This window comes from Coregonus lavaretus (genome assembly GCF_964263955.1).
Source record: "Coregonus lavaretus genome assembly, chromosome: 40".
In the NCBI taxonomy this organism is placed as follows: domain Eukaryota; kingdom Metazoa; phylum Chordata; class Actinopteri; order Salmoniformes; family Salmonidae; genus Coregonus; species Coregonus lavaretus.
In genome coordinates, this window is record NC_140027.1 from 2,321,880 (window position 1) to 2,341,167 (window position 19,288).

General features: G+C 45.3%; 1 protein-coding gene across 5 annotated transcripts in view; it reads left to right on the plus strand.

The window, feature by feature from the left end:
• The window catches only part of pnpla6 (patatin-like phospholipase domain containing 6), a 39,826-nt gene that overhangs the window by 6,643 nt on the left and 13,895 nt on the right, over positions 1-19,288 (plus strand). For 3 of the 5 annotated variants that reach the window (XM_084157010.1, XM_084157012.1, XM_084157011.1), the window contains exons 5-26: positions 3,998-4,080; positions 4,195-4,286; positions 4,412-4,552; positions 4,782-4,941; positions 5,449-5,529; positions 8,305-8,433; positions 8,528-8,608; positions 8,941-9,148; positions 9,406-9,506; positions 9,792-9,971; positions 10,488-10,565; positions 10,969-11,174; positions 11,804-11,935; positions 13,770-13,893; positions 14,138-14,555; positions 14,807-14,870; positions 15,097-15,265; positions 15,544-15,726; positions 16,374-16,492; positions 16,886-17,042; positions 17,330-17,446; positions 17,660-17,729. In XM_084157010.1, the coding sequence (XP_084013136.1) occupies positions 3,998-4,080; positions 4,195-4,286; positions 4,412-4,552; positions 4,782-4,941; positions 5,449-5,529; positions 8,305-8,433; positions 8,528-8,608; positions 8,941-9,148; positions 9,406-9,506; positions 9,792-9,971; positions 10,488-10,565; positions 10,969-11,174; positions 11,804-11,935; positions 13,770-13,893; positions 14,138-14,555; positions 14,807-14,870; positions 15,097-15,265; positions 15,544-15,726; positions 16,374-16,492; positions 16,886-17,042; positions 17,330-17,446; positions 17,660-17,729 (3,093 nt within the window). The remainder of the gene's footprint in view (positions 1-3,997; positions 4,081-4,194; positions 4,287-4,411; positions 4,553-4,781; positions 4,942-5,448; positions 5,530-8,304; positions 8,434-8,527; positions 8,609-8,940; positions 9,149-9,405; positions 9,507-9,791; positions 9,972-10,487; positions 10,566-10,968; positions 11,175-11,803; positions 11,936-13,769; positions 13,894-14,137; positions 14,556-14,806; positions 14,871-15,096; positions 15,266-15,543; positions 15,727-16,373; positions 16,493-16,885; positions 17,043-17,329; positions 17,447-17,659; positions 17,730-19,288) is intronic. The other 2 variants (XM_084157014.1, XM_084157013.1) reach the window with 1 other exon arrangement.

A 19,288-nucleotide genomic window follows, 5' to 3' on the forward strand; every position in this document is an offset into this window, starting at 1 on the left:
TCTCTGGAGTGATAAATCACGCTTCACCATCTGGCAGTCTGACGGACAAATCTGTGTTTGGCGGATGCCAGGAGAATGCTACAGTGCCTTGCAAAAGTATTCATCCCCCTTGGCGTTTTTCCTATTTTGTTGCATTACAACCTGTAATTTACATGGATTTTTATTTGGATTTCATGTAATGGACATACACAAAATAGTCCAAATTGGTGAAGTGAAATGAAAAAAATAACTTGTTTCAAAAAAGTATTAAAAATAAATAACGGAAAAGTGGTGCGTGCATTTGTATTCACCCCCTTTGCTATGAAGCCCCTAAATAAGTTCTGGTGCAACCAATTACCTTCAGAAGTCACATCATTAGTTAGATTGCACACAGGTGGACTTTATTTAAGTGTCACATGATCTGTCACATGATCTCAGTGTATATATACAGTGGGGGAAAAAAGTATTTAGTCAGCCACCAATTGTGCAAGTTCTCCCACTTAAAAAGATGAGAGAGGCCTGTAATTTTCATCATAGGTACACATCAACTATGACAGACAAAATGAGAAAAAAATCCAGAAAATCACATTGTAGGATCTTTTATGAATTTATTTGCAAATTATGGTGGAAAATAAGTATTTGGTCAATAACAAAAGTTTCTCAATACTTTGTTATATACCCTTTGTTGGCAATGACACAGGTCAAACGTTTTCTGTAAGTTTTCACAAGGTTTTCACACACTGTTGCTGGTATTTTGGCCCATTCCTCCATGCAGATCTCCTCTAGAGCAGTGATGTTTTGGGGCTGTCGCTGGGCAACACGGACTTTCAACTCCCTCCAAAGATTTTCTATGGGGTTGAGATCTGGAGACTGGCTAGGCCACTCCAGGACCTTGAAATGCTTCTTACGAAGCCACTCCTTCGTTGCCCGGGCGGTGTGTTTGGGATCATTGTCATGCTGAAAGACCCAGCCACGTTTCATCTTCAATGCCCTTGCTGATGGAAGGAGGTTTTCACTCAAAATCTCACGATACATGGCCCCATTCATTCTTTCCTTTACACGGATCAGTCGTCCTGGTCCCTTTGCAGAAAAACAGCCCCAAAGCATGATGTTTCCACCCCCATGCTTCACAGTAGGTATGGTGTTCTTTGGATGCAACTCAGCATTCTTTGTCCTCCAAACACGACAAGTTGAGTTTTTACCAAAAAGTTCTATTTTGGTTTCATCTGACCATATGACATTCTCCCAATCCTCTTCTGGATCATCCAAATGCACTCTAGCAAACTTCAGACGGGCCTGGACATGTACTGGCTTAAGCAGGGGGACACGTCTCGCACTGCAGGATTTGAGTCCCTGGCGGCGTAGTGTGTTACTGATGGTAGGCTTTGTTACTTTGGTCCCAGCTCTCTGCAGGTCATTCACTAGGTCCCCCCGTGTGGTTCTGGGATTTTTGCTCACCGTTCTTGTGATCATTTTGATCCCACGGGTGAGATCTTGCGTGGAGCCCCAGATCGAGGGAGATTATCAGTGGTCTTGTATGTCTTCCATTTCCTAATAATTGCTCCCACAGTTGATTTCTTCAAACCAAGCTGCTTACCTATTGCAGATTCAGTCTTCCCAGCCTGGTGCAGGTCTACAATTTTGTTTCTGGTGTCCTTTGACAGCTCTTTGGTCTTGGCCATAGTGGAGTTTGGAGTGTGACTGTTTGAAGTTGTGGACAGGTGTCGTTTATACTGATAACAAGTTCAAACAGGTGCCATTAATACAGGTAATGAGTGGAGGACAGAGGAGCCTCTTAAAGAAGAAGTTACAGGTCTTTGAGAGCCAGAAATCTTGCTTGTTTGTAGGTGACCAAATACTTATTTTCCACCATAATTTGTAAATAAATTCATTAAAAATCCTACAATGTGATTTTCTGGATTTCTTTTTCTCAATTTGTCTGTCATAGTTGACGTGTACCTATTATGAAAATTACAGGCCTCTCTCATCTTTTTAAGTGGGAGAACTTGCATAATTGGTGGCTGACTAAATACTTTTTTCCCCCACTGTACACCTGTTCTGAAAGGCCCCATAGTCTGCAACACCACTAAGCAAGGGCCACCACCAAGCAAGCGGCACCATGAAGACCAAAGAGCTCTCCAAACAGGTCAGGGACAAATTTGTGGAGAAGTACAGATCAGGGTTGGGTTATAAAAAAAAAACTGAAACTTTGAACATCCCACGGAGCGCCATTAAATCCATTATTAAACAATGGAAATAATATGGCACCAAAACTAACCTGCTAAGAGAGGGCAGCCCACCAAAACTCACGGCCCAGGCAAGGAGGACATTAATCAGAGAGGCAACAAAGAGATCCAAGATAACCCTGAAGGAGCTGTAAAGCGCCACAGTGGAGATTGGAGTATCTGTCCATAGGACCACTTTAAGCCGTACACTCCACAGAGCTGGGCTTTACAGAAGAGTGGCCAGAAAAAAGCCATTGCTTAAAGAAAAAAATAAGCAAACACGTTTGGTGTTCGCCAAAAGGCATGTGGGTGACTCCCCAAACATATGGAAGAAGGTACTCTGGTCAGATGAGACTAAAATTGAGCTTTTTGGCCATCAAGGAAAACGCTATGTCTGGCGCAAACCCAACACCTCTCATCACCCCGAGAACACCATCCCAGTGAAGCACGTGGTGGCAGCATCATGCTGTGGGGATGTTTTTCATCGGCAGGGACTGGGAAACTGGTCAGAATTGAAGGAATGATGGATGGCGCTAAATACAGGGAAATTCTTGAGGGAAACCTGTTTCAGTCTTCCAGAGATTTGAGACTGGGATGGAGGTTCACCTTCCAGCAGGACAATGACCCTAAGCATACTGCTAAAGCAACACTCAAGTGGTTTAAGGGGAAACATTTAAATGTCTTGGAATGGCCTAGTCAAAGCCCAGACCTCAATCCAATTGAGAATCTGTGGTATGACTTAAAAATTGCTGTACACCAGCGGAACCCATCCAACTCGAAGGAGCTGGAGCAGTTTTGCCTTGAAGAATGGGCAAAAATCCCAGTGGCTAGATGTGCCAAGCGTATAGAGACATACCCCAAGAGACTTGCAGCTGTAATTGCTGCAAAAGGTGGCTCTACAAAGTATTGACTTTGGGAGGGTGAATAGTTATGCACGCTCAAGTTTTCTGTTTTTTTGTCTTATTTCTTGTTTGTTTCACAAGAAAACATATTTTGCATCTTCAAAGTGGTAGGCATGTTGGGTAAATCAAATGATACAAACCCCCCCAAAAATCCATTTTAATTCCAGGTTGTAAGGCAACAAAATAGGAAAATGCCAAGGGGGAGTGAACTTTCGCAAGCCACTGTACCTGCCCGAATGCAAAGTGCCAACTGTAAAGTTTGGTGGAGGAGGAATGATGGTCTGAGGCTGTTTTTCATTGTTCGGGCTAGGCCCCTTAGTTCCAGTGAAGGGAAATCTTAATGCTACAGCATACAATGACATTCTAGACAATTCTGTCCTTCCAACTTTATGGCAACAGTTTGTGGAATGCCCTTTCCTGTTTCAGCATGACAATGACCCCGTGCACAAAGCGAGGTCCATACAGAAATGGTTTGTCGAGATCGGTGTGGAAGAACTTGACTGGCCTGCACAGAGCCCTGACCTCAACTCCATCGTACACCTTTGGGATGAATTGGAACTCCGACTGCGAACCAGGCCTAATCGCCCAACATCAGTGCCCGATCTCACTTATGCTCTTGTGGCTGAATGGGAGCAAGTCCCCACAGCAATGTTCCAACATCTAGTGGAAAGCCTTCCCAGAAGAGTGGAGCTTGTTATAGCAGCAAAGGGGGGACCAACTACATATTAATGCCCATGATTTTGGAATGAGATGTTCGACAAGCAGGTTTCTCTTGCCCATACTCTTGGCCATATAGTGTTTTAATAAAATCAACTATATGTACTGAGCTTGTCTGATGCTTTAAGCTCACTGTCCAGTATCTCCATATATGTATGTTGTAACTTCTCACAGACCTGCAGGCCCAGGAGGCTCCCAAGTATAGATTCCGCAAGAGGGACAAGGTCATGTTCTATGGCCGAAAGATCATGCGCAAGGTTAGTGGCTGTGGTGGGATGCGTTTTGGGGATTCTAGCAAAGTAAAATGGTACCCTTTTGTTCGACAATGCATCTTTTTACCCTAGTTGACCTTTGACCTCTTGCGCTCACAGGTGTCCCAGTCCACCTCTTCCCTGGTGGGCACAGCTTCCTCCTCGCGCCCACGACTTAAAAAGAAGCAGAAAATGCTCAACATTGCCAAAAAGTGTGTGAACACGGTTTACCCTGTCTACTCTACTGATATCCATGATGCTAACGAACTTAGTGACTACAGAGTAGAGAACAATAGTCTGTTATACATTTGTCCTCTCGCTCTCTCCATCCCTCCAGGATTCTGCGTTTTAAGAAGGAGGTGCCCACCCTGGTAGCTAAGGAGCCTCCTCCCTCAGTGCTGGAGGCCGACCTCACAGAGTTTGACGTGGCCAACTCCCACCTGCCCTCTGAGGTGCTCTACATGCTAAAGAACGTCCGGTACGTAGGGACTTCTCAGTGTTTGTGTGTGTGTAGTGTACTCTGTGTGTTAAGATGTTGTCTTATCTATATGGAGGAGATGTTTCATGGGTAAATTGTGACTGACTGATCTACAAATAATATTGAGTAGTTATTTATGATGCAAGGTGATATGTATATCAGTCAGACACCTTTGTGTATATGTGTGTCTGTAGAAATCTCTCCATCTCTATCCGCCCACCCCTTGCAGTGTGCTGGGCCACTTTGAGAAGCCTCTGTTCCTGGAGCTGTGTAAACACATGGTGTTCCTGCAGTTCCAACAGGGAGAGTACGTCTTCAGACCGGGCCAGCCTGATAGCAGTATCTACGTGGTGCAGGACGGAAAACTAGAACTGTGCCTTACTGGAATGGTGAGAGAGGGAGTGTGTGTTTGGGCGGGCGGGGGGAGGAGTTTATGTGTCTGTGTACCTGTGTGTGTTTCTCATTTACACAAATGGGCAGACATAATTTAGTCTTTTTTGGGGGGCCTTCGGTGCAAATGAGCCTCCGTCCATGCTAACGAGTAAACAGGACCTCATAAGGGGCTTACAGTCCTCTAACAATTAACTCTCTAGTAGGTCATTTAAATAATGATTAACACCTATTAGTGTTTGACTCCGATTATCCCAATAGGGAGGAAAAGGCAAAGATGGAAGTGAAACTACAGTAGAATCTGACAAAGTAAACAATTTTGAAAGTTATGGCCACAATGAACTTGCATTTGGGCAAAGATTGGAATGACTTATCTTGAAAACATTCTGTTCATGTTAACTGTCAATTGTACTGTTTGCCTGTGTTTTTCTGTGCTTTTTTTAACACAGAAATGTATGCGCCTTTGTCTGTGTTGTTCATTTGTGATGACATACTCTGTTTTTTAGGACGGCAAGGACGGTGTGGTGAAGGAGGTGTACCCCGGAGACAGTGTCCACAGCCTCCTCAGCATCCTGGACGTCATCACTGTAAGACACGCCCACTTCCTGTCCAGCATTCCACACTCCCTAAATCACCATGAACGTGTCGTTTCTTGTTTGAGTCATCCCTTTGTCTGTCCCTTTCACGTTTCAGTCAGAACTTTGAACTTACAGTTCCTATTAGAATGTATAACATTAGAATTGTCGACAGGGAGAATGAATGGTGCTAGTCAGGGCATTCTACCGTTAAATCGTAGCCTCCAAAATTGAGGCTTATTTGAATCATATCAATGTCATGATGATTTCGCAATTTAATGTTATATCATGAAGCACTATGATATGATATGACAAGTGTGGCTTAAGTGCCCTTTTTGACTTTGTGGGATTTTTTAAAAATAAGTATCCAATGAACTATTAAACACATACTCTTTAGCATCAAGAGAATTTGGTAGCTAGCATGTAACTCCTAAGACACATTTCAGTTGAATGCATTCAGTTGTACAACTGACTAGGTATCCCCTTTTCCCTATACTTAGTCTTGGGAAAACTCACTGACACAAACTTCCATGACCCCATGCTTTACGGCTGAGTGGAAAATGTCTCTAAAGCAATGGTTTCTGCTGGTGGGTTCTGCTAGTTCCCTCTTCCTATAATTTTCAGGGTGTAAAACCTTTAGTCACATTAACAAATTCCTCTATCAGTTCTGCTAGTTCCCTCTTCTTGGCTTGTGACTATAAACATTTTTTGAGTAGTTCAGTTTTTTATTCGTGCGTGGGTCGCAGGGACATTTAAAAAAGGCTTCACCCAAGTCTGTGCAGCAAAAATGTTGTGAACAACTGCTTTCATTTTTCATTGACTGATATAGCGAACTGATGAAAGAGCCTTGTCATTGTGTTTGTTTCAGTGACACCTAGCTAGCACGTGACTCCTAAACTCAGCAAAAAAAGAAACGTCCTCTCACTGTCAACTGCGTTTATTTTCAGCAAACTTAACGTGTCAATATTTGTATGAACATAACAAGATTCAACAACTGAGACATAAACTGAACGAGTTCCACAGACTGTGACTAACAGAAATTGAATAATGTGTCCCTGAACAAAAGTAACAGTCAGTATCTGGTGTGGCCACCAGCTGCATTAAGTACTGCAGTGCATCTCCTCCTCATGGACTGCACCAGATTTGCCCGTTCTTGCTGTGAGATATTACCCCACTCTTCCACCAAGGCACCTGCAAGTTCCCAGACATTTCTGGGGGGAATGGCCCTAGCCCTCACCCTCCGATCCAACAGGTCCCAGACGTGCTCAATAGGATTGAGATCCGGGCTCTTCGCTGGCCATGGCAGAACACTGACATTCCTGTCTTGCAGGAAATCACGCACAGAACGAGCAGTATGGCTGGTCGCATTGTCATGCTGGAGGGTCATGTCAGGATGAGCCTGCGGGAAGGGTACCACATGAGGGAGGAGGATGTCTTCCCTGTAACGCACAGCGTTGAGATTGCCTGCAATGACAACAAGCTCAATCCGATGATGCTGTGACACACCGCCCAGACCATGACGGACCCTCCACCTTCAAATCGATCTCGCTCCAGAGTACAGGCCTCGGTGTAATGATCTTTTTTTAAATTTTTTAATTTTACCTTTATTTAACTAGGCAAGTCAGTTAAGAACAAATTCTTATTTACAATGACGGCCTACACCGGCCAAACTCGGACGATGCTGGTCCAATTGTGCGCTGCCCTATGGGACTCCCAATCACAGCCGGTTGTGATACAGCCTGGAATTGAACCAGGGGGTCTGTGGTGACGCCTCAAGCACTGAGATGCACTGCCTTAGACCGCTGCGCCATTTGGGAGCATTCCTTCGACGATAAACGCAAATCTGACCATCACCCCTGGTGAGACACAACCGCGACTCGTCAGTGAAGAGCACTTTTTGCCAGTCCTGTCTGGTCCAGCAACAGTGGGTTTGAGCCTATAGGCGACGTTGTTGCCGGTGATGTCTGGTGAGCACCTGCCTTACAACAGACCTACAAGCCCTCAGTCCAGCCTCTCTCAGCCTATTGAGGGCAGTCTGAGCACTGATGGAGGGATTGTGTGTTCCTGGTGTAACTCGGGCAGTTGTTGTTGTTGCCATCCTGTACCTGTCCCGCAGGTGTGATGTTCGGATGTACCGATCCTGTGCAGGTGTTGTTACACGTGGTCTGCCACTGCGAGGACAATCAGCTGTCCGTCCTGTCTCCCTGTAGTGCTGTCTTAGGCGCCTCACAGTATGGACATTGCAATTTATTGCCCTGGCCAAATCTGCAGTCCTCATGCCTCCTTGCAGCATGCCTAAGGCATGTTCACGCAGATAAGCAGGGACCCTGGGCATCTTTCTTTTGGTGTTTTTCAGTCAGTAGAAAGGCCTCTTTAGTGTCCTAAGTTTTCATAACTGTGACCTTAATTGCCTACCGTCTGTAAGCTGTTAGTGTCTTAACGACCGTTCCACATGTGCATGTTCATTAATTGTTTATGGTTCATTGAACAAGCATGGGCAACCCTTTTACAATGAAGATCTGTGAAGTTACTTGGATTTTTAAGAATGATCTTTGAAGGACAGGGTCCTGAAAAAGGGGACGTTTATTTTTTGCTGAGTTTATATTTAGACTTTAGAAAACCACTCCAACACAAACTTCCCCTCCCTTTACTGCTGAAAATAGGAAGTTGTAAAATGTCTGTAAAGTCACTAATATTGATTTACAGTATGTTCTAAGAGCCTGTGTGTTTGTGTGAACCTTATCACTGTGTGTTTGTGTGAACCTTATCACTGTGTGTGTGTTTCAGGGACACCAGAAGCCGTACAGGACGGTGTCGGCGCGGGCGGCTGAGGTGTCCACCGTACTGCGTCTACCTGTCGAGGCTTTCCTCTCCATCTTTGAGAAGTACCCTGAGACCCTGGTGCGGGTTGTCCAGGTAAGCTGTAGCGCGTGTGTTTGTCACTAGGTGTGGGCGTGTGTTTTCTCTTAATGATCACGGGACCTTTTCCTCCCGCTTTCTTGTCATGCAGATCATCATGGTTCGTCTCCAAAGAGTAACAGTTCTGGCGCTGCACAACTACCTAGGGCTCACCAACGAGCTCTTTAGCCATGTGAGTCAACCGCCCCACACACACACAGCGCCATGATTCATAATACCACCCAGATCCTCAAACTTACACACACCCACATTCCACTTGTTACTTCATCCACCAGGAATGCTACTTCATTAGCTGAAGCTACATCAGACATGCTGTTTTCGTTACGATTGAGTCATTCAAAGCTAACGCTACTGCTAGAACATTGACCATAATGTTCTTAATGCTAACTTCACTTTTCAATGCTGACCTGGTAATGATAACAATGCTAATTCAATGCTAGCCTGCCTTCATTGACCCTAACCTCTTCTCTCTCTCCCCATGCCCCTGTCCTCCCCTCCCTATAGGAGATGCAGCTCCTGCGCCTGCTGCCCCTGTCCCCCCACCCCGTGCCCCGCACCAGCCCCCAGCGCCACGGCAAGCGTTTCGGTAGCCTGACCGTGCCCATGGAGGACCGCGAGGCCGCCGTGAAGGACGGACCAGATCCTGGGAAGGATGGAGCCACAGTCCCACCAACCCTCAGCAGGACCATCTCCATGCCTGTAGACATCGCTGGTGAGAACCTCTTTCTGTCGGTCTCTCCATCCCTCTCTCTGTCCTCTTCCATTCTATTCTCCCTGTCCGTATGGTAACATCTGCATTCCTAGTATGTAACTTAGCGCTGTTGCTTCAGTCCAGTTTTTACTGCATATTAGTGACCTAACTTGACTCTTGAAATTTGACATGAGTGCCTTTTATGTTCCTAGTATGTAACTTGGCGCTGTTGCTTCTGACTGTTGACTAGTGACATTTACACATTTGTGTTAACACAGGCATGCAGAAGAATCTGCGGTCGGATTTCGACATGGCCTACGAGAGGGGACGGATCTCAGTCTCCGCTGAGGACGGCAACACACCACCCACCTACACACGGGTCAGTATACACACACACACGCACACACACACACACACACAAGGTTGGATATTAGTGACATCTCATCTACATTTAAAATAAAATCACAAACACACATTTTGAGTAATTCGACAGTTTTATTCTAATCACTAACAGTCATCCTAGTGCACTAAAATACACATTTGCACTTCAAAGTAGACCAGTAACTCATCTTAGTACACCACATATCTGCACTTCAAAGTACACCAGGTACAGGGTACAGTAATTGACATGAATGTCCCTCCATGTTTTCTGTTCCTATCTCAGGACCAGCGAGAGAGGAGGGTGACCGTAGACGAAGTGCCGTCGGGGGTGTACCTGTACCCCGAGGAGGAGGGGGGTCTGGACAACCAGTTCTCACCAGGACCAGGACCCGTCCCCGGTCGCCCCAGCGCTGCCCTGTTCGAGGAGGCCCTAAAGGAGCTCCTCAAACTCATGAGGATAGAGGTTAGTACTAACTACTACTTTAGTAACCTTAGCAACCATCTACTATGTACTATATGCAACCATGACTCTAGTAACAATGTAATAATTTACCTGATTGTGTTAAACTGTCACCAAGTTACTTTGTCCTTTGGGTTAATGTACCATGTCTAGACGAGACATTTTGAAACGCAAAACCCAAAAGGGTTCTTATTGGACAAGTTCAAGTAGTACCTCCCCATTTCAAAACATGTCTCCTTACTGGACACCACCCAGCACTTTCTCCTTCTTTATCTCAAATGATTACAGTTCCATTTCACAATCTACTGTTATGGTTGGCACCGAGCATCTGAAATGGACGATATCGAAGTTCTGTCTCCTTCCGTATATTTGATTCCGCTCCCTCCTAACCCTCTTGATTTGCAGACAGTAGAAAGGGAACCCAGACATTGTTTCACCACCAAGAGCGTTTCATCATTCCCCCCCTCTATCACTGTCTCACTCTTTCTTTCTCTCTGTTCTTTTCCCTTCTTCTTCCAGGACCCTGCTCTGCTGAATGGGAGAGTGACTCTGCACCATGCCAAGGCAGGAACTGTGCTGGCTAGACAAGGAGACCAGGTACTTTACTGAGGCTTGGAGAGATGGAAGATGTCTTCCCTCCGTCCTCTCCTCTGTTTAATGCAGGTTGACGTTTATTGTATTGAATCTTGCCACTGAGCGATTTCCGCTAGATGGGCCAGCCGCAAAGTCAAATATCGTCGTGACAATACATGCCAACCTTACTGTTTAATCACCAATGTTATGAGGAAGTCTCCAAAACATTATAGGAATCTGCGATATCAAAACCCTACCATCCCTTAATTATTTCCTTGACATCTTTCCCCCTCTCTTTCCCATACACTTTGTTCTCCCCTCCCCAGTTCCTTCCCCCCTCCTCTCCTCTCTTCAACCCCTCTAAACCCATCAAAACAATACTCTCCCAAACATGAGACATGAAATCTGAACTTTCTTCTCCTCTCAGGATGTGAGTCTCCACTTCGTCCTGTCCGGCTGTCTCCATGTGTACCAGCGGATGATAGACAAGCAGGATGCGGTGTGTCTGTTTGTCACCCAGCCGGGTGAAATGGTGGGCCAGCTGGCCGTGCTGACTGGAGAACCCCTTATCTTCACCATCAAGGCCAACAGAGACTGCACCTTCCTCAAGATCTCCAAGTCGGACTTCTACGAGTGGGTGTCTAGTAAAGACGAGACTAGAGATGGATTAAAGCAGGGTTAGGCAACCCTGGTCCTGGAGTGCCTCAGGCACTTCCTGTTTTTGATTTAACCGACCTGGAAGACCAGCTGTGTTGAATTTAGGCAATCACTGAACTGATCAATTAGCTCTGTTGGTCAGGTATGGTTCCTAGTTGGAACAAAATCCTGCAGCACTCCAGGAACAGGGTTGCCTACCCCTGGACTAAAGCCTTCTGTGTGAAAGGGGTATAGTTCAGTCTGGGCATTAAGCTGGGACATTAGTTTAAGCCTAACTTGGGTTTAGAATTAGAGGTATGCGGTTTGTTGAATGAAATATACCAGTAGTCACTGACTGTTGAATATAAAACCATCTGTTACAAGTAGGTTGACTTCAGTTCCAAACATGCATTTCTCATTCTGTGTCACAACTGTCTCACTTGATAAGATGCTGGTTATTACTATCTCTCTGGTAATGGTAGAAAGGACGGAAGTGGCTAACACTTCCCCTAACCCTAGCATTATTGATCAGTTCCGGTGATATAAGCGTAGTGACTGCCTCCCCTAAGATACTGTCTGTGTGTTTTTCCTGATCTTGTGTGTTCTGTGCTGCCCCCTGTCTTTAGGATCATGAGAGAACAGCCCAGTGTGGTTCTGAGTGCAGCCCACACCGTAGCCATCCGCATGTCCCCCTTCGTCAGACAGATGGACTTCGCCATAGACTGGATGGCTGTGGAGGCCGGCAGAGCCCTCTATAGGTATCTGGACAAATCTTTTCTTATGGCAGTATTTTAATTTGGCCAGTAAATCTGTATTAGTGAGTTTGTTCTTATTACAAGCAGGCCAACTTTTTCTGACTGACAGTATCACCTACAGTGGGGAGAACAAGTATTTGATACACTGCCGATTTTGCAGGTTTTCCTACTTACAAAGCATGTAGAGGTCTGTAGTTTTTATCATAGGTACACTTCAACTGTGAGAGATTGAATCTAAAACGAAAATCACATTGTATGATTTTTAAGTAATTAATTTGCATTTTATTGCATGACATAAGTATTTGATACATCAGAAAAGCAGAACTTAATATTTGGTACAGAAACCTTTGTTTGCAATTACAGAGATCCTACGTTTCCTGTAGGTCTTGACCAGGTTTGCACACACTGCAGCAGGGATTTTGGCCCACTCCTCCATACAGACCTTCTCCAGATCCTTCAGGTTTCGGGGCTGTCGCTGGGCAATACGGACTTTCAGCTCCCTCCAAAGATTTTCTATTGGGTTCAGGTCTGGAGACTTCTATTGGGTTTCGGGTCGTTGTCATGCTGGAAGACCCAGCCACGACCCATCTTCAATGCTCTTACTGAGGGAAGGAGGTTGTTGGCCAAGATCTCGCGATACATGGCCCCATCCATCCTCCCCTCAATACGGTGCAGTCGTCCTGTCCCCTTTGCAGAAAAGCATCCCCAAAGAATGATGTTTCCACCTCCATGCTTCACGGTTGGGATGGTGTTCTTGGTTGTACTCATCCTTCTTCTTCCTCCAAACACGGCGAGTGGAGTTTAGACCAAAAAGCTATATTTTTGTCTCATCAGACCACATGACCTTCTCCCATTCCTCCTCTGGATCATCCAGATGGTCATTGGCAAACTTCAGACGGGCCTGGACATGCGCTGGCTTGAGCAGGGGGACCTTGCGTGCGCTGCAGGATTTTAATCCATGATGGCGTAGTGTGTTACTAATGGTTTTCTTTGAGACTGTGGTCCCAGCTCTCTTCAGGTCATTGACCAGGTCCTGCCGTGTAGTTCTGGGCTGATCCCTCACCTTCCTCATGATCATTGATGCCCCACGAGGTGAGATCTTGCATGGAGCCCCAGACCGAGGGTGATTGACCGTCATCTTGAACTTCTTCCATTTTCTAATAATTGCGCCAACAGTTGTTGCCTTCTCACCAAGCTGCTTGCCTATTGTCCTGTAGCCCATCCCAGCCTTGTGCAGGTCTACAATTTTAACCCTGATGTCCTTACACAACGCTCTGGTATTGGCCATTGTGGAGAGGTTGGAGTCTGTTTGATTGAGTTTCTGGACAGGTGTCTTTTATACAGGTAACGAGTTCAAACAGGTGCAGTTAATACAGGTAATGAGTGGAGAACAGGAGGGCTTCTTAAAGAAAAACGAACAGGTCTGTGAGAGCCGGAATTCTTACTGGTTGGTAGGTGATCAAATACTTATGTCATGCAATAAAATGCAAATTAATTACTTAAAAATCATACAATGTGATTTTCTGGATTTTTGTTTTAGATTCCGTCTCTCACAGTTGAAGTGTACCTATGATAAAAAATTACAGACCTCTACATGCTTTGTAAGTAGGAAAACCTGCAAAATCGACAGTGTATCAAATACTTGTTCTCCCCACTGTATCTCAAGGTATTTTTCTTTGACACGTTTCAAACTCTTAGCTTGATGAAGTTCCGCTTCCCTAGCCTTGCACAGACACGCTCAAATGTACACTGTCCTGAAACCAAACCCCTTTTTTTGAGATCAGATGAAATCTGAACTCGCTGTTCTCCACCCCCTCTCCTCTCCTCCTATCATCAGGCAGGACGACCAGTCGGACTGCACCTACATAGTTCTGAACGGGCGTCTACGTTCTGTTATACGTAAAGCTAACGGGAAGAAGGAGCTGGTAGGAGAGTACGGTCGAGGAGACCTCATAGGAGTGGTGAGACATTGGCCTATTTCTACAGCTCTCATCTTCCTTGTCTTTAATGTGAAGGCAGAATATGTTGTTACTATATTAGTTTATAAAGCTAATATTCAGAATGAAGTATACCTCCTAATGTATTTATATTAGACTTATGTGTGTGTAAAGTACATATTTGGGTTGTATTAGATCATTGGGGACACTATACCTTTTTTAAATCCATGATTTTTCAGCCCTTACTATCTCCTCCTGTTTTTCCCAGGTTGAGGCTCTGACCCGACAGCCCAGAGCCACCACGGTCCACGCAGTCAGAGACACAGAGCTGGTCAAGCTACCAGAGGGAACGCTCAACAACATCAAGAGGAGGTACCCTCAGGTGGTCACCCGGTTGATCCACCTGCTGGGACAGAAGATCCTGGGGAACCTGCAACAGGCTCACGGACCATTCTCAGGTGAGTGTGTGACACTCTCTCTCTCTCTCGCTCTCGCTCTCGCTCTCTCCTTTCTAACCCCCTACCATCCTCTACCAGGTTCTGCCCTCGGCCTGTCCAGCGTAGCGTCCAGCCCTGACGTCACCAACCCGGCCAGTAACCTGTCCACTGTGGCTGTACTGCCCATCTGTGACGAGGTGCCAATCAACGCCTTCAACCTGGAGCTTAGCCACGCCCTCAGTGCCATAGGTAAACACCCCTAGAGATTAGCATAGCAACTGTCAATCAAACCTGACTATGACTTGAACATCCTGTTTCATATTAGCCAACAGTGAATACATCTGCATAATGTGACTAGATTCTGTGGACAATAACGTTTTTCTGTTCTATTCTGTTCTTTACTATATTGTTTCATTGAGCGACCATGATATCCAATTTTATATACATCAGTTGTTCTCTCTGAAATCTTAAACATATTCCAATTTGTCCTTGACGTGTAGGACCTACCCTGCTGCTGACCAGTGACATCATCAGAGAGCGACTGGGGGCCTCCGCTCTGGATAGGTCAGTTTGATGGCATCAGCCCCAAAACTCTTATCTTACCTCCTGAAACTCCTTGAATTGTCCATCTCTCCTGTATTCCCTCTCTTTTATACCCTTGTGTCTCCATATAGACTTTCTCAACCCCATTTTTCCCTTTTCTATCCTCTCTTGTTCCTCTCTCTCCCTCTCTCCCTCCCTCTCTCCATATCAGTTGGTTGTTCTTAACTCTCCCTCTCCCCTCTAACAGTATCCATGAGTACCGTCTGTCTGGCTGGCTGGCCCAGCAGGAGGACATCAACAGGATAGTCCTGTACCAGACAGACAGCAGCATGACTCCCTGGACCCAGCGCTGCATCCGACAGGCTGACTGCATCCTCATCGTGGGCCTGGGGGACCAGGAACCTGCACTGGGACAGGTAGCAGTAACGGGGGAAGGGGTGAAGTGCTGGACGTTGGTTTGGGTGGGGCTCAATTGGAGGATGGGTTGCTAGTGTTTGGAGGATTGGTTGACCTATGAAGCTACTCCACTTACAAGCTGCCTAGTTGTTACATGTATTTGTTCAATTTCAAACATTCATTGTGAAATTGTACACTGAAACCTCATATTTAGAGATTAAAAAGCAGTCTAGTTCTGACTTCATCTTATCCTCAGCACTGTATCTAACCATGCCCCTCTCTCTCTCTCTCTCTCTAGTTAGAGCAGATGCTGGAGAACACAGCGGTGAGGGCCCTGAAACAGCTGGTGCTGCTCCATAAAGAGGACGGCTCGGGGCCCTCCAGGACCGTAGAGTGGCTCAACATGAGGAGCTGGTGCTCCGGACACCTCCACCTCCGCTGCCCCCGCCGGGTCTTCTCACGACGCAGTCCCTCAAAACTGGTACGACTCCCTGGGAAGATGCCATGACTTCTTTCTTTCTTTCTTTTTTACTTTCTCTTTCTAACTTTAGTTTGTTTGTTTTTCTTTCATTCATTAGTTTATTCATTCATTCCACACCCACCTTTGCCCACATCTGATTGTGTTCCTCCATTAAATGGAGGTTGAGGACAGTTGTAAAGAGAGCTCTGACGATGTGATAAGAGAGGAGGCTTGTCTGTTTGCAAGAAAAGGTTTTATGTATACTTTAATAGCCTGTTGAGCATGTCCTTTTAATCCAATATATATATATATATTTTTTTTTTTTTTTTACCTCTTATCTTGCACTGAGTGATGGCTCAAAATGAAGCACTTTGCTGTTCTACGAGTAACATGAGTTTTGGTTTTCAAGAGTAATAACAGTGCTTTAGCTACAAAGGCTTTGGGGAAACCCAGTCCAGGTCGTTTTGGGGAAATTATCAATTGTCAAAGAATGTTGGGCTCTTGATTGACAAGCTTACCAACCAATTATAGTGCTTCGGTGGATAGCAACTGTCGCTAACCAGGCCCAAGTCTGAATGGTTGGACAAGCTCTCGTTTCAAGCGCATGGAAGCCTATAAATTGCTCTGATTATCATCTGAATTTGACGTGTGTGTGTGCGCCCGTGCAGAGGGAGGTGTATGAGAAGGTGTTTGAGAAGACAGCGGACAGACACAGTGACTTCTCTCGACTGGCCCGGGTCCTGACTGGGAACAGCATCGCTCTGGTGCTGGGAGGAGGGGGAGCCAGGTCAGTGGACTTAGTTTTTATAGGAACACCTCTATTTTGTACCAGACTCTATTTTGTACCAGACTCTATTTTGTACCAGACTCTATTTTGTAGATGATCAAGTAGTACATTCTTTACTTCACATTATCTGCACCATCAAATGCATGTTTTCAATGACAGTCATGGGACCATAGCTCTTTGCATGAGAAGTCCTGTCTGTTGTTGATTATTATCAAGCTTTCTTGTAACATTGTCCTTCAGTGTATCTCTAGTTGGGAATTAGTCAAGTTCTTTCAGATATTTTCAAATGAATGAAAGGAGTTGAAGAAATGCAGGCAAAATTAGTCTCTTTAGTCCTCAAACAGACAGTGAATTTCCTCCTCTCTGATTGGTTGTCGTCTGTCACTCTTGCAGAGGCTGCTCCCACGTGGGACTGATCAAGGCCATGGAGGAGGCAGGGATTCCCATCGACATCGTTGGCGGGACGTCCATCGGGTCGTTCATCGGGGCGCTGTACGCCGAGGAGAGGAGTGCGGTGCGCACCAAGCAGAGAGCCCGCGAGTGGTCCAAGGTCTGATCCTCCTACCGCTATACCATCATGCACTTCTCTTGTCCATATATCTGACCATTTGACACATTCCTTTGACAGGTGACATGTAGCGTATTAGAGGGGATCAGTTTGAGCATTGCGAGGTACAAAATCACTAATCTTGATCACATAATGAGTGTTCATTTGGGATGCAAGGTGATTTGTGGATCAGTGATTCTGTGCGGTCTGACTGCAATGTCGATCTCAGACACGCTCAATATGAACCTTTTTGTCTCTCTCTACCTCCTTCCTTTCCTCCCTCCCTACAGGCCATGAACTCCGTATTCAAAACCATCCTTGACCTGACCTATCCCATCACCTCAATGTTCACTGGAGCCGCCTTCAACACCAGCATCTCCAAAGTGTTCCAGGACAAGCAGGCTGAGGTGAGAGGTCACTGTCTGTCAGTGCTACTAGAGATGTTTGTCTGTGAACGAAACTGGGCCACGTTCAGTAGGCAAACCTTGTGAAAAGTTGCAGAATAGAGCTGACGTGATTCCTACTCCACATTTTGGAGAGGCATATTTGTTCTACATATATTCTTCTGAACGTTCCTTATTCCGATGTAATATCTAATGTATGTTCTATCCAACCATCAGGACCTTTGGTTGCCCTACTTCAACGTGACTACTGACATCACGGCGTCCGCCATGCGTGTGCACCAAGACGGTGAGTGACAGGCAGCTAACCGCTGTCCCCTCCCACTCTCTGCTCTATCGCTGTTTATAAATGAACGACTAGATTTTGAAGTTATCTTGACCGCAGTATAGAAGTAATTGTCCACGTTCTTCAGGACTTTGAGTAGAAATTTGATAGCTGTTAGGATAGGTCTCAAGCAGTCAGACAACACACACACACACACACACACACACACACACACACACACACGTGAGTTAGAGATGTAGTTGTATAGTTTCTTTAGAGATATTCTCCATATGTAACACTATTTAACTCAGTCCACTCACGCTGGTATGGCCCAATATGACTTAGAACTAATATGTGGGATTGGCATGATTGTTAATTCCTAAAGTAAATCAGCGATGGATGATGACAGCTAATTTAGATTAGAACACCCTGGTTTTACTGAATCAGAGTGTGGGTTATGAGATTAAAATCCTAGCCCTTAATTGTACACTAATATTGTCATAATTAGGAGTTTTAGATAAATTGGTTAGATTCAGCATGTCTTTCAGCTTTATAATATGAATAGGGGGTCATACAATTGGTATACTGGAGTAAAATCATATTTTATCTGTTTGTTTAATATGTTCATCCATTAACTCATTGACTGACACTTAATATATGGATTGTTTATGTATGTGATGACTGACTGAGAAATGCACTACCACTAACTGTAGCTAGAATAGTCCTAGAGGCTTGGAGTACGACCCCTGCTGACCTCTTGGGGTCAAAGGCCACAACCTTTTGGCTTGTGGAAGGAAGCCTACCCCCAAATCCAGTGTTAGTACATGTTGCATGCATTCATTATCACCGGTAATGTCCACTAGTTTCTAAGAGCAAAGGCATTTAAAGAAAGTAATGTATATTATTTCACGTTATTTATGTACTGATTTTAGGCCACATAGGCAAATGTAGCAAATGAGTCCTCCTTGATCCTGGATTTGGGGTGTCACAAGGTTGTGGGGTCCCCCAGTTATATATTGGATGCTCGTCTGCACTTGGCATGTTTACTAATAGCGAGAGCAAAGCTTTACGATGCTATCTTCCTCTGTCTCTATTTACCTATCAGCTTCCTCCTCCCTAGTGTGACATCACTTCCTGTTGACACAGCCTAGTGCACTCATCTCTGTTGCTCTCCATCTCTTTCCCGTTTTTTCTTTCTATCGCAAACATAACAGGTTATTCCTCCTACCTTTCTCACATGTGTTTAATGTCTAAAACATGTCTTAAAACAACACCAAACAAACCATGCCACAATGACTTCCCTAATGTTCATTTGCTAATATGGGGACACTTTTACCATCTGCTGGATAGGCCATACTATTAGCCTGGTCCCAGATCTGTTGGTGGGTAGACGGCACAAACAGATCTGGGACCAGGCTAGTGTAATATAGGCGTAGTGTAGTGTGCTAGTCGCTGATCCTTCCACCCCTGTCCGCGTCAACAAGTAGGATCCAGAACACTTTTTCCCTTGCTTTACCCCTCTGCACCCTAACGCCACTCCCTCCATCCCTCCCTCCCTCGCTTCCCGTAGTTTTCCCCAATGT